This window comes from Oncorhynchus masou, chromosome 13, assembly GCF_036934945.1.
Source record: "Oncorhynchus masou masou isolate Uvic2021 chromosome 13, UVic_Omas_1.1, whole genome shotgun sequence".
Lineage (NCBI taxonomy): Eukaryota > Metazoa > Chordata > Actinopteri > Salmoniformes > Salmonidae > Oncorhynchus > Oncorhynchus masou.
The window spans coordinates 44823868-44838072 of NC_088224.1; the positions used below are offsets into that span (position 1 = coordinate 44823868).

General features: G+C 39.5%; 1 protein-coding gene across 1 annotated transcript; it reads left to right on the top strand.

The window, feature by feature from the left end:
- The first annotated feature begins 7106 nt into the window (after positions 1-7106).
- LOC135552404 (eomesodermin-like) lies at positions 7107-13461 on the top strand. Its single transcript, XM_064983991.1, has 6 exons — positions 7107-9971; positions 10553-10707; positions 11461-11582; positions 11853-12011; positions 12164-12225; positions 12370-13461. Exons 1-6 carry the CDS (start codon positions 9268-9270, stop codon positions 13118-13120), a joined length of 1953 nt encoding a protein of 650 aa, XP_064840063.1. The 5' UTR covers positions 7107-9267; the 3' UTR covers positions 13121-13461.
- Positions 13462-14205: the final 744 nt, after the last annotated feature.

Genomic DNA, 14205 nt, shown 5'->3' on the forward strand with positions numbered 1-14205 from the left:
ACAGAGGTTGCATTAAGGAGAAGTTTATCTAAAGTTCCATGTATAATAGTCATATCTTTATCAATGTTTATTATGAGTATTTCTGTAAATTGATGTGGCTCTCTGCAATATCACCGCATGTTTTAGAACTACTGAATGTAACGCGCCAATGTAAACACCATTTTTTAAATATAAATATGAAATTTATCAAACAAAACATACATGTATTGTGTAACATGAAGTCCTATGAGTGTCATCTGATGAAGATCATCAAAGGTTAGTGATTAATTTTATCTCTATTTCTGCTTTTTGTGACTCCTCTCTTTGGCTGTTTTTCTGTGGCTTGGTGGTGACCTAACAATCGTTTGTGGTGCTTTCGCTGTAAATCCTTTTTGAAATCAAACACTGTGGCTGGATTAACGAAAATGTTTTCTTTAAAATGGTGTAAAATACTTGTATGGTTGGGGAATTCTAATTATGAGATTGTTTTGTTGTTTTGAATTTGGCGCCCTGTACTTTCACTGGCTGTTGCGGGGGGGGGGGGTTCTGCTAGCGGAACCCCAGTCCTAGACAGGTTAATTTATGAAGTCCAGTGTTCATTAACAATCTGGAGGGAGGGTTCTCCTCACACTGGCAGGCAGACCAGCATTTCACACAGACACTTTTCATGGAATGGAATGTTGTCTTATCACCAAGCCATCGCAAATCAGTTTCCAGCCCAAGCTTCAGAGGCTCCTCTCAGTTCACACAGACACAGATGAGAGAACCATTCGATGCAAACAGCCACAAATATCATCATGTTGATACTGAGCACACTCCAATTGGTCAGTGTAGTGGAAATTAGAGGTCGACCGATTATGATTTTTCAACGCCGATACCGATTATTGGAGGACCAGAAATGCCGATACCGATTAATCGGACAATATATTTATTTGTAATAATGACAATTACAACAATACTGAATGAAGACTTATTTTAACTTAATACATCAATAAAATACATTTAGTGTAACGGCTTTCTTCATGCGAAAGAGAATCGGCCCAAAATGTGGCGTGGCTATTGAGATTCATGTTTAATAAAAAAACAACTAAACACAAACACTACAAAACAAGAAACGTAACACGAAAACCGAAACAGCCTATACCGGTGCAAAGTAACACATAGACAGTAACAAGGACAATCACCCACGACACACTCAAAGAATATGGCTGCCTAAATATGGTTCCCAATCAGAGACAACGATAAACACCTGCCTCTGATTGAGAACCACTTCAGACAGCCATAGACTAAGCTAGAAAATCCCACTAAGCCACAATCCCAATACCTATGAAAAACCCCAAGACAAAACACACCACATACCAAAACCCATGTCACACCCTGGCCTGACCAAATAAATAAAGAAAACACAAAATACTAAGACCAGGGTGTGACATTTAGCCTCAAATAAATAATGAAACATGTTCAATTTGGTTTAAATAATGCAAAAACAAAGTGTTGGAGAAGAAAGTAAAAGTGCAATATGTGCCATGTAAGAAAGCTAACGTTTACGTTCCTTGCTCAGAACATGAGAACATATGAAAGCTGGTGGTTCCTTTCAACATGAGTCTTCAATATTCCCAGGTAAGAAGTTGTAGGTTGTAATTATAGGATTATTTCCGTCTATACCATTTGTATTTCATTAAACTTTGACTATTGGATGTTCTTATAGGCACTTTAGTATTGCCTTTGTAACAGTATAGCTTCCGTCCCTCTCCTCGCTCCTCCTTGGGCTCAAACCAGGAACACAACGACAACAGACACCCTCGAAGCAGCGTTACCCATGCAGAGCAAGGGGAACAACTACTAGAAGGCTCAGAGCGAGTGACGTTTGAAACGCTATTAGTGCGCGCTAACTAGCTAGCCATTTCACTTTGGTTACACCAGCCTCATCTCGGGAGTTGATAGGCTTGAAGTCATAAACAGCGCAATGCTTGACGCACAACGACGCTGCTGGCAAAACGCACGAAAGTGCTGTTTGAATGAATGTTTACACGCCTGCTTCTGCCTACCACCACTCAGTCAGATACTTAGATACTTGTATGCTTGTATGCTCAGTCAGATTATATGCAACGCAGGACACGCTAGATAATATCTAGTAATATCATCAACCATGTGTAGTTAAATAGTGATTATGATTGATTGTTTTTTATAAGATAAGTTTAATGCTAGCTAACAATTTAACTTGGCTTACTGCATTCGCGTAACAGGCAGTCTTCTTGTGGAGTGCAACGAGAGAGGCAAGTCGTTATTGTGTTGGACTATTAACTGTAAGGTTGCAAGTTTGGATCCCCCGAGCTGACGAGGTGAAAATCTGTCGTTCTGCCCCTGAACAAGGCAGTTAACCCACCGTTCCTAAGGCTGTCATTTATAATAAGAATGTGTTCTTAACTGACTTGCCCAGTTAAATAAAGGTATAAAAAATAAATATATATATTTTTTAATCGGCGTCCAAAAATAGCGATTTCCGATTGTTATGAAAACTTGAAATCGGCCCTAATTAATCGGCCATTCCGATTAATCGGTCGACCTCTAATAGGTAGTCATTCAAAAATCATAATGAACACTACTATTGCACACAGAGTGAGTCCATACTTATAATGTGACTCATTACGCACATTTTACTGCTGAACATATTTAGGCTTGCCATAACAAAGGAGTTGAATACATTTCAGATTTTCATTCATTTGTAAAAATAAAAAAATAATACCACTTTGACATTATGGGGTATTGTGTGTAGGCCAGTGGGGTATTTGGGCCGACTCAAGCCAAATCGGTTCTGCTACAATGTGATACTAAGCCAAAGAGTATTTCTTAAAAACTATTTTATTATGTTTTGGTCACATGAATGCAGTCATCAATGATTACCCTCTGCACCTTTATTCAATAAATCCTGCACCTATTGGAATATATCTTCCCTCCCCCATCTTGGCTGAGACACGGTACCCTCTGACAAAAGCTTTCGTCAGATGTTTTAAGTGTAATTTTAGTCATCGTTGCAGCAGTGGATGCCAGTGGATGCCAAGGGAAGCCAGGCTTTCCAAAAACGTTGAACTTAAAAAATAAATTACATTTTTTAAACATTAAAATTGCTTTCGTCTCTTGTGTTTTATCATTTTCCTTCAGCTCGCAAGTGTTTGAATGTATCTCACCCCAGAAAGCATCCGAGCGGGCAAAACACTGGCCCTTTGTATCAGTATGTGTAACCCATGATTCTGATTCTGTCTGGCCAAAGAAGGTACAGTTTGACATTGTTACCGCTCATAGCATTGAATTCAATAGTAAGTAAAGCCAGCGAGCATAAAAATATATAGAGTACCAGACAAAAGTTTGGACACACCTACTCACTCAAGGATATTTCTTTATTTTCACTATTTTCTACATTGTAGAATAATATTGAAGACATCAAAACTATGAAATAACACATATGGAATCATGTAGTAAACAAAAAACTGTTATACAAATCAAAATATATTTTAGATTCTTCAAAGTAACCACCCTTTGCCTTGATGACAGCATTGCACACTCTTAGCATTATCTCAACCAGCTTCACCTGGAATGCTTTTTCCAACCATCTCAAAGGAGTTCTCAAATGTGCTGAGCACTTGTTGGCTGCTTTTCCTTCACTCTGCGGTCCAACTCATCCCAAACCATCTCAATTGGGTTGAGCTCGGGTAATTGTAGAGGCCAGGTCATCAATGCAGCACTCCATCACTCTCCTTATTGGTCAAATAGCCCTTATCCAGCCTGGAGGTGTGATGGTTATTGTCCTGTTGAAAAACAAATGATAGTGGCACTAAGAGCAAACCAGATGGGATGGCATATCACTGCAGAATGCTGTGGTAGCCATGCTGGTTAAGTGTGCCTTGAATTCTAAATAAATCACAGACAGTGTCATAGGCAAAACACCCCCACACCATCACACTTCCTCTATGCTTGTCGGTGGGAACCACACATGCAGAGATAATACGTTCACCTATTCTGTGTCTCAAATAACCATGGCGATTTAAAACCAAAAATCGCAAATTTGGACTCATCTGACCAAAACCCAGATTTCAACCAGTCTTATGTCCATTGCTCGTGTTTCTTGGCATAAGCAAGTCTCTTCATCTTATTGGTGTACTTTAGTTGTGGTCCTACAATTCGACCATGAAGGCCTGATTCACGCAGTCTCCCTCACTAGCTTTAAGCACCAGCTGTCAGAGCAGCTCACAGATTACTGCACCAGTACATAGCCCATCTATAATTTAGCCCAAACAACTACCCCTTCCCCTACTGTATTTATTTTGCTCCTTTGCACTCCATTATTTTTATTTCTACTTTGCACATTCTTCCACTGCAAATCTACCATTCCAGTGTTTTACTTGCTATATTGTATTTACTTCGCCACCATGGCCTTTTTTTTGCCTTTACCTCCCTTATCTCACCTCACTTGCTCACATCGTATATAGACTTATTTTACTACTCTATTATTGACTGTATGTTTGTTTTATTCCATGTGTAACTCTGTGTTGTTGTATGTGTCGAACTGCTTTGCTTTATCTTGGCCAGGTCGTAATTGTAAATGAGAACTTGTTCTCAACTTGCCTACCTGGTTAAATAAAGGTGAAATAAAAATTAAATACATTTCCCAGTTTTGATGTCTTCCCCGTTATTTTTCATTGTAGAAAATAGTCAAAATAAAGAAAAACCCTGGAATGAGTATGTTTGTCCAAACTTTGGGCTTGTACTGTAGGTCAACCTTACTGACTGAGTTCTAGCATTCAAGTGTCATCCCAGATTATAATTTTTAAAATAATGTATAATTTATGTGTATGTTGCCCATTACAACAACCTGAACCTCCTTGCCATCCAGGTAGGAGGATAAACCCACTTGAACACCACAGAGTACATGTAAAAGTACAACAACAAAAGTACTTCTGCAAAAGTACAACGTAATTACTAGGTTTTACACCGGATTCAGCTAGTTAAAATAAAGTGTATCTTGAAAGGTACTTACTTGCAATGAATATGTACTTATAAAAGGTACCTTACCGTCCTAACAGCCTGGCCATTCATTTGAAAGCTTTTGGGAGAAGTTGTGCTTGCTAACAATAATGAACTAGCTGTTTACATTGAAAAGGAACTACTCGTAGCTGTGTTGACACAAGTAGATAACTAAGTCGCTAACGTTAACATGCTGAGTGTGTCTCACGTAATACCATTTGATACCGTACGGATACCCTGAGAACAAGGTTCAGGGAAGAGAAGACCATGGAGCCCAGCTAGCTAGCCATGTGCAAGATGTAGGTAGCTAGCTGGCTAATGTTATCTCTCATAGCATGGAAAGTATATTCTGTATAAGTGAATTAACTAAATTAGCTAGCTACCTAAATCTGTCTAAAAGCTAGCTAGCTGGGCTTCATGGTCTTCTCTTCCTTGAACCTTGTATCCGTACGGTATCAAACGTGAGACACACCCAGCATGTTAACGTTAGCTACTTAGTTATCTACTTCTCAACACACCTATGAGTAGTTCCTTTTCAAAATAAACAGCTAGTTCATTATTGATAGCAAGCACCATTTCCCACAAGGCCATTTCCAACAAGCTTTCGGATTGCTATTGGAAATTTGAACACATTTGTAATGAGCATGGTAACAAGCAATTCCTTGTTACACCTCTGTAATTACAGACTGCAATTACCACATGTTGTTAGTGCAATGTAACTATGAATTATTACAATTAATTACAATACTTGTTACAGTATAATTGCATATGTAATAACACTGTAATAAGGACCACCTTATAATATGTGGTTTTTCCTGGCTTGGCTTCTACAGTGATTTTACCAACGCACTGCTACTGCATCGCTGTAAATGTCTGAAATGGGACGTAAAGCGTTAGATAAATGGTACTGTCCAACTTCATCATTGGAATTATAGTAGCCTAGTGCTATTTCTGTTTGCTCTGCACAATCCCTAGAGAGCGCTGTCCGAGATGATTCCACTGTGAAACAAGGTTGCTGCTGCTCCCGGGCTCTATATTCTCACATCTCTACAATACTTCACAGTGAAAATAATCCAGTAGTTTTGTATGCCTATATATTTTTTCTGGCCGATGTTAGTTTTAGTTTTGGGGACAATTTTCATAATAGGGATATAATTCCTACCCCTTTTATTTGTGTATGTTTGGGTAATATCAACCTATTTTAACAAATTCGTTTCTAAATCGAACGGAACATAGTGTCTACATAAACACAGCGTTGTTTATGTTATATTTATCAGACCCCCAAATAAAAATGTAAAAGCTACTTTAGGGTCAAATTTAGAATGTGCAAAAGTGGCATAAGTGGCCAATGGGCTTCATCGGTGTCAACGCGAAGTGGCAGTGCTCTGTATTTTTCTTCTTGTGGCACGTAGACTGTCACTGCCAACCCTCTCCATACATTGTCCTCATCGTACTTTGGATTCACCGGCGGGTGCGTGCCGGAATAAGGAGTTTAGATAACGCCGTGGCTCTTTCCCGAGCTGTCTTTTCGTTCTACATCACCGGTTACCTCAGACGGAAAAATTATTGGCAGTGGGATTTGTATCGCATATCCCTTTCATATAACCGTTTGATTATGAGGACAATATCAGATGTTACATTAACTGAAAACATTGTCATTATTTTTAATCTAAGAGTTAGGATTAAATCCAAATGAAAATCAAATACAACAAATCTAGAAAAATGTGGTTCTTTAAATATAGGTTTAGGCTATTTGATCGCATCTAGGCTAATTATTTAGCCTTTCCATTCAATTAAACCATTCCCAAAAGTAGGCCTAGCCTTTATATTATTTGCTTGGTTGATAGCCATGATTTTTTAGGATATTTTCCCTTTTAATGAAAGGTTATTCAATTGCTCTCAATTGATGGTCATTTATGATATATGTTTAATAAGTAGGTTTTTGTGAGATTAATAACAAATTCATATCCAAAATGGATTATTTATTTTCATTGTGAAAACCACAGACCTCACAGGTGACACTTTCACTTTGTTCACCGTTTCCTGTAAACAGGCTCAGAGTCACTTGACTTGATACAAATCTGTCACTTCAGAAATAACATATGAGGACTGGAAGATGTGGCGTGCATAAGGATCTAAATAAAGGAAAGTTCTTTATTATTATGTAACATTTTAATTTCTTATATTTTGATTCCATTTGATTTTAACATGCACACTTTCGTAGAATTCGAAGAGAGATTTTTCAATAGCAGGCAATTCAATTTGACATGTGAAGAGTTCTCAACAAAGAAAACGACCAATAAGGAGTATGCATGGATGGTATACATGGACGCTTAGAGCACGTGCGGACTGATATGACTCTGACAAGAATTGTCTAATTAAAGGTTGCTAAATTCTAATAATTCTAATGGTGCACCTAATTTCAGTGTATGTAACACAACAAGCAAGTATAGTGTAGAGAATCATCGCACAATCTAAACCGCTTTGAAATATATTTTCCATAACAACAAATATTGTAAACTATTTTCTGGCTGGTGTACAAAACCGAAAGTAAAAGAAGCAAAAACGAAAGTTAAGAACGGTAAGCATAGAAATAGCCCACATAGAACAGATCTACCGCTTCTTAGACTTGCTTTCAATCAGTCTGACAGACCTATAACTTACATTTCTATATGAATTTGGTTGGGTTGCCCAAAAAGTTACATGTTGGAGCTATAAATGCATGAGGTTTGTTGTTGTAACTTGGCAAAGGGTATGTTCAATTTATTGCATACAATGTAGGCCCGAGAAATGTGTAAAGTAACAAAATACCCCCAAAAAGTTTAAAATCTAAGTGAGTTTCAACCCCCCCCCCCCCCCCCAAAAAAATCGTGATTTATAGGCTGACCAATACGTAACATATGTTAATTGTGTACATAGTTCTCTAAGAAAACAAATGGTCCAAACATGATGTCTCTAGCTTAATCCGATCAAATGTTATAGGAGTTTTTACCCTTGTAGGATGGCCACAGGGAGACAAAATCATTAGAGACAGAAAAGAATATGGTAAAAAGTCAGGAAAATTGCATCACTTCAGCTGTGCAAGAATGAAGGCTACTGGCTAACTGGCAGGTTCACTTTCCTGTTGAACTCATCATCTTTATTCTCGAATCCGCAGGACATTAAACAATATAGAGGCAAGATGGATATCGATTTGGAGACATGACATGAAGTATTTTCATATTTTAGTATACGTTTTTCGTATTCATTCCAAATTCCTGTTATTTTTCTCACAAAAACAAGCGTGTCTCTGTGAAATGTCAACGAAGCACTGAGCATATACAAGCTTTTCATTTTCAAAGCCTTTTACATTTAATTCAGATCTTGTCCTGCTAATTTTGCTTTTTGCGATGCGCGTAAATAACTTTGAAGAAGCAAGCACAAAATGTAAAATCCTCAAAAGTTGTTACAGAAACCACTGCTGTATCAACAGAGCTTGGTGCTTATTGTCAGATGCATTAGGTTACGAAATCCGAATTGTTGGATATAATGCTAATGATATGTTAGAGAAAGACCCCACTGAATGATTATTGGTAAAAACGCATTTTATAACTTAAGGAAGTGACATTTCATCACCAAAACGTGTTTTCACCCACTCTGTGTGGATATCTCCCAATTACTTTAATATATTTTGGGAAGAAACTGTTGATTTCCAGTCCTTCAGGCAAACTTTCAACAAACTGTAAAATGTTCATAAAACATCGTTGCATATAGGCTAATTGCTTTTATCCAGAATATTAGCAAACATTGCGCATGAATATCCTAACAATTTATGTGCCTGTAGAATAGCCTAAATCGTTGTCAGAATATACGGAATAGGCTACCCAAAGTCCGTGCAAATGTGCAATGGATTTAAAATGGTTATGTCAAATATGGTAGCCTATGTCTAATTTAATTAAATCCGTGAGTTTAACCAATGGGCATGGAAAGGGTTGTAGCTTATTACATGGATCCCCCAAAAGCTCCTCCCCTGACGCTTGCCATGAGTTGGGTGTTTAAAGAAGGCGATCATATAAGAGCCCTTGAACAATTCTTGAGCAGATCATAATCGTATAGTGTGCGTAAATCCGTAGGTGCAACTGAGAAGGCCAACGTTGGTTAGCAGAGGAGAACAGGGACGGCCACAGAGGACTCCTACCAGGGCGCAGTTGTGTAGCGTCTTGGTGGTTGCGATTGTAGCCTATTTTTGGATCCTTTAATTCTGTAGTGTTTGCTATTTCAAAAACAATGCAGCTAGAGAATATTCTTCCCAGCGCATCAACCATCAACTTACCCAAGACGTTTTACAACCTCACGCCATCAGATAGTGCAAATAATAGCCCGGGGCCATTGCAGATCGAATATCAAGTTGACCGGACAGAATCCGAACCAAGGAACGGTCCTAATAAATATTTGAGCGGCGTGGGGAACGCCATGATGGGTGAGGGAGAGGGTGACGCCTTCACTGGGACTAAAGCTACCCCAGACGGAAGAAAAGGCTCACCGATGGTCGGTGAGGATGACCTGTCCACTGGCCGGCGGTACAACATAGATGAACTTGGCTCTGACAGATATTTCATCTCGTCCTCTCAGACGAGCTCCGATATGGCAAACCCGTGTTCCATCTTTCCATACGCAGGACAAACGGGAACAGTGTACAGCGGGTCAAATGGATCCAGGTATTCCTCCCTTCATTACGGATCGGTCTTGCCACCGACGGGGTTTTCGTCCTCCGTGTGCACTAGCCGGAGTCAGTTTGGCAGCAGCTACCAGTTCGGCCAGGGTCCAGGATGCCTGTACCCCTCCTATCCGGGAACGGGTTCATGTATTGGTTCCATGGCTCTTCCGGGGTCCACACCGGGAGCGAGGGCTCAAGTTTATCTCTGCAACCGTCCCCTGTGGCTCAAGTTTCACCGATTCCAGACCGAGATGATCATCACGAAACAGGGCAGGTGAGCAGAGGCATTGAAAACAAAATAGCTTAAACTTCATGACTAATGTTCAAACTTTAACGTCAAACGGCATCAAGGTGCTGGTCCAATGCTTCTAAAAAATGTTAGGCATAACCGTGTTCATTGAGCTCTCAACTAGCGGTGCACCTCACAGATTAGGGTGTATTTTTTTTTTTGGGGGGGGGGGGGGGGGGTACTGTGAAGTATCAGTGGTTTATTACCACCATGTTCTGAACTTGGTGGGACACTACACTTTAAAATTAATGTTTTGATTATAGTTAGACTAATAAATATCCGACCTTCTCTGATGTTGTAATAGTTGTTTATATTTCGTTGTCATATTTGAATATTATTTACTTGTTTATTTATAAATAATAATTTAGGTTATACAAAGTTTTAAAGCCTTTTTATTTTATTTTTATGTGAGGAAAATAAAGTGGCAAGTATGAATTAGTGCATGCCATGACCTAACCTTACGAATCTTCAGAAATGCATTGACCCTCTTGTAATTTTTGTTTTGAGTGCACCCTTGACATTTTATTTGCAATAATTGTGCCATAAAATTTGTTCTTTTCTTTCAGGCGGATGTTTCCATTTCTCAGTTTCAACATCACTGGACTGAATTTGACGGCGCATTATAACGTGTTTGTTGAGGTTGTGTTGGCCGATCCAAATCACTGGCGATTTCAAGGAGGAAAGTGGGTTACTTGTGGGAAAGCAGACAACAACATGCAAGGTGAGACTAATATTAAATGCACCTTTAATGTACATATTTAGAGGCATATTTCGAAACTAAATAAGGCCTCAAGCCATATAGTCTACATAAGCAGCACATCTACTCTAACGGGGATAAAATTTTAATTTAGATCGGGAACGTTTCGTTAGATATTTCCCTGCAATTTACATCCAATCAACTGGCTATTTACGCTGTGTTCTTTGTTTTTGTTTGTTTATTAACCCCATTTTAAAAGAAAAAGACAACCATTCAAACATTGTTAGCTGATGGCATTCATATCAAGAGCACAACCGTACAACATGAACTCGTCCGTAATGTGCTTGGCCTGTTTTCAGTTTTTACGGAAAACAGATTCAATTATAATTCATTATCAGTAATGTGTAATTTTTTTAACATTTATTTTCATATAATGTAAAATGGCCTGCCAATGTTTTAATAATATTTGAATTGTAAACTTCAATCTTCTATTTGCATGTTTTTTGCAATTGAATAATTTTTAAATGTTATCCTAATAGCTCCATAGTTTCACATCTGATTGCTTTTAACGTTGAAATCCTGAGCACATGATTGAATAATAGTTTGACTGCAAGTTACTTGGTAAATTGACAAATTGGTGTTGTTGTTTTTTTAAATGTAACAGAAGTTCAAGTTCAAGAAATGGAAAATATCTGTGCTATTCTTTCAATGTGTGTTTTGCATTTGTGCTGCATTGTACTTCAGATGTTTATGTTTTATGTCCCACATCATTCACAGGTAACAAGATGTATGTTCATCCTGAATCCCCAAACACTGGCGCTCACTGGATGAGGCAAGAGATCTCCTTCGGCAAACTGAAGCTGACCAACAACAAAGGGGCAAACAATAATAACACACAGGTGAGGTCTACACCATCATTTAGCTTTTTTAATTTTTTAAATTGCGACTCAAATGACTTGGGCTACTTTTAAAAAGCTGTCTTTGGTATTCTAGTAGGCATAAGAGATCACAAATGAGACCAAAACCATCGTTTTCTTTTATTTTGAGAGTGCTAGAGTCTCCAAAATGTAATTGGTGATGTGACAAATAACCAACCACAGAAACTGTTTCGAAAGGATTCCACGAGAACCCCAAGCTCTAACTTTGAATTCACACTTTTTTTCTTGTAGATGATTGTCTTGCAGTCTCTTCATAAATACCAGCCTCGGCTCCACATCGTGGAGGTCACAGAAGAGGGAGTGGAGGACGTAGGCAGTGAGGCTAAGACACAGACTTTTACCTTCCCGGAGAACCAGTTCATCGCAGTCACTGCCTACCAGAATACAGACGTAAGATACCCACTACTATCATCTTATCTACATAAGAAACATCTTATCTGCTTAAGCTTTTTCTTAAGTTTCTATATTGACTGTGTCTATAAAATGTGTTTTTGTCAACACTGCCGATCAAGGCTTGAACATGTATCTTCTCTCCTTTCCAGATCACACAGCTTAAAATCGACCATAACCCCTTTGCTAAAGGCTTCAGAGACAACTATGACTCGTAAGTGACAATGACTTGCATCCTATTTTGCATGCGGTTTTGTCGCCATTTTTTACTGCTCAGCTACTTTTAGTCTGTCAAGTGTGAACTTGTTTTTCTCTTGCAAATTACTCATCCTTGGACCTTTGTCTCTCTCTTCCACAGGATGTATACAGCCCCAGAGGGTGACAGGCTGACTCCCTCCCCGACAGCCTCCCCTCGCTCTCACCAGATTGTGCCGGGTGCCCGCTATTCCATGCAGCCCTTCTTCCAGGACCAGTTTGTCAACAACCTGCCCCAGAACCGCTTCTACACCGGGGAGCGGGCTGTGCCCCAGACCAACAGTCTTCTCTCCCCCCAGGCCGAAGACGTCGGGGCCAGCTCGGCTCAGCGCTGGTTTGTCACCCCAGTCCAGCAGTCAGGCTCCAACAAGCTGGACCTGTCCTACGACCAGGACTACTCAGCGAGCAGTTTGCTGTCTTACGGCATTAAGCCCCTGCCCCTCCAAACCTCCCACGCCCTCAGCTACTACCCCGACTCGGCTTTCGCCTCAATGGCGGCCAGCTGGGGCACCAGAAGCACTTACCAGAGAAAGATGACCACAGGCCTGCCCTGGTCCCCTCGGCCCAGCCCCCCAGCCTTCACAGACGACCAACTGGCTGCTAGCAAAGACAAGCTGCCCGAGGAGAGCACCGCAGCCTCCACCTGGATCGAGACCTCCCACTCGTTGAAATCTGTGGACTCTAACGATTCGGGCGTGTACTCCATGGTCTGCAAGAGACGCCGGATGTCACCTGGTGGGTCGAGCACAGAGAACTCACCCACCATCAAGTGTGAGGACTTGACCACAGCGGAAGAGTTCAACAAAGACAACCCCAAAGGCATGGGCTACTATGCCTTCTACACAAGCCCCTAAAAAAGACTGTATTTATTCAAATCATATAATTTGTTGTTTTTAATTCAGTGCTCCCCTTTACCTTTTAAACACCCTTTATTAACTTTTATCTAAAGGTGCCAAAGCTTCTTGCTCCCAGGCAAGCTGCACAAGCTCACCCCACAACCCCATACCTGATCACACACATGCATTGTGACAAATTGTTGTTTTTAAAACATGTCCCCAGTTAATTTTATTTTTTACAAATGTGATTTTATTTAAAGTAATTTCGTTGTACAGTATTTGTGCACTTTAGTATGTGATGTATCTTGTACAAATTGTCTTCATGGAGGTGTTATGAAATGCGTAATAAAAACAATCTTTCATAAACAATCGTCCCACTTTGCAAATTGAGTCTTGAAATGACGTTGCCACAAGCAGCAGTGCATATATTTAGATGCAAGACTTCGCTCTCTTACATTCACACATAGTATCTGCATATGTACAAAGGTTCACTACATGCTGCTCACAGCGTGGTAGCCAGGGTACGAAAACAGCAAAAAAGTTGAGCCTCACTCTTCTACACTCTTTTGTTGTGGAAATAAATAAAAGTTTATTTGTCGCCTACACAGTTTAGCAGATGTTATAGCAACGTGTGCAGCAAAATGCTTATGTTACTAGCTCCTGACAATGCTGCATAAAGTCAAACAGCACTAATAATCTCCCCAAAATGTTTATAAGAAGTTTTGGAACTAATCCAATTTAACAACCCAAATAGCACTGTAACAGTAATCCAAATGCAATCTATGTCTATATACACCATAAGAATTTAAACAAGATATACTAAGAATGATGTGTGCATCAATAGATCTATTAGTGAGCTATGTCAAGAATCCATTACATAAATGAATATGCCGTGTTTATAAACAGCAAATAAAATGCAATGTATAGTAGTAATATTAGAATGAGCTATGTCGAGAATACAGTGTTTAAATAGACAGTACAAAACCCCATTGCAAAATGGATAGAATTGCAGGAAATTATCTTATGAACCAGAGTCCGGAATATACTGCGTACAAAACATTAGGAACACCTTCCTAATATTGAGTTGCACCCTCTTTTGCCCT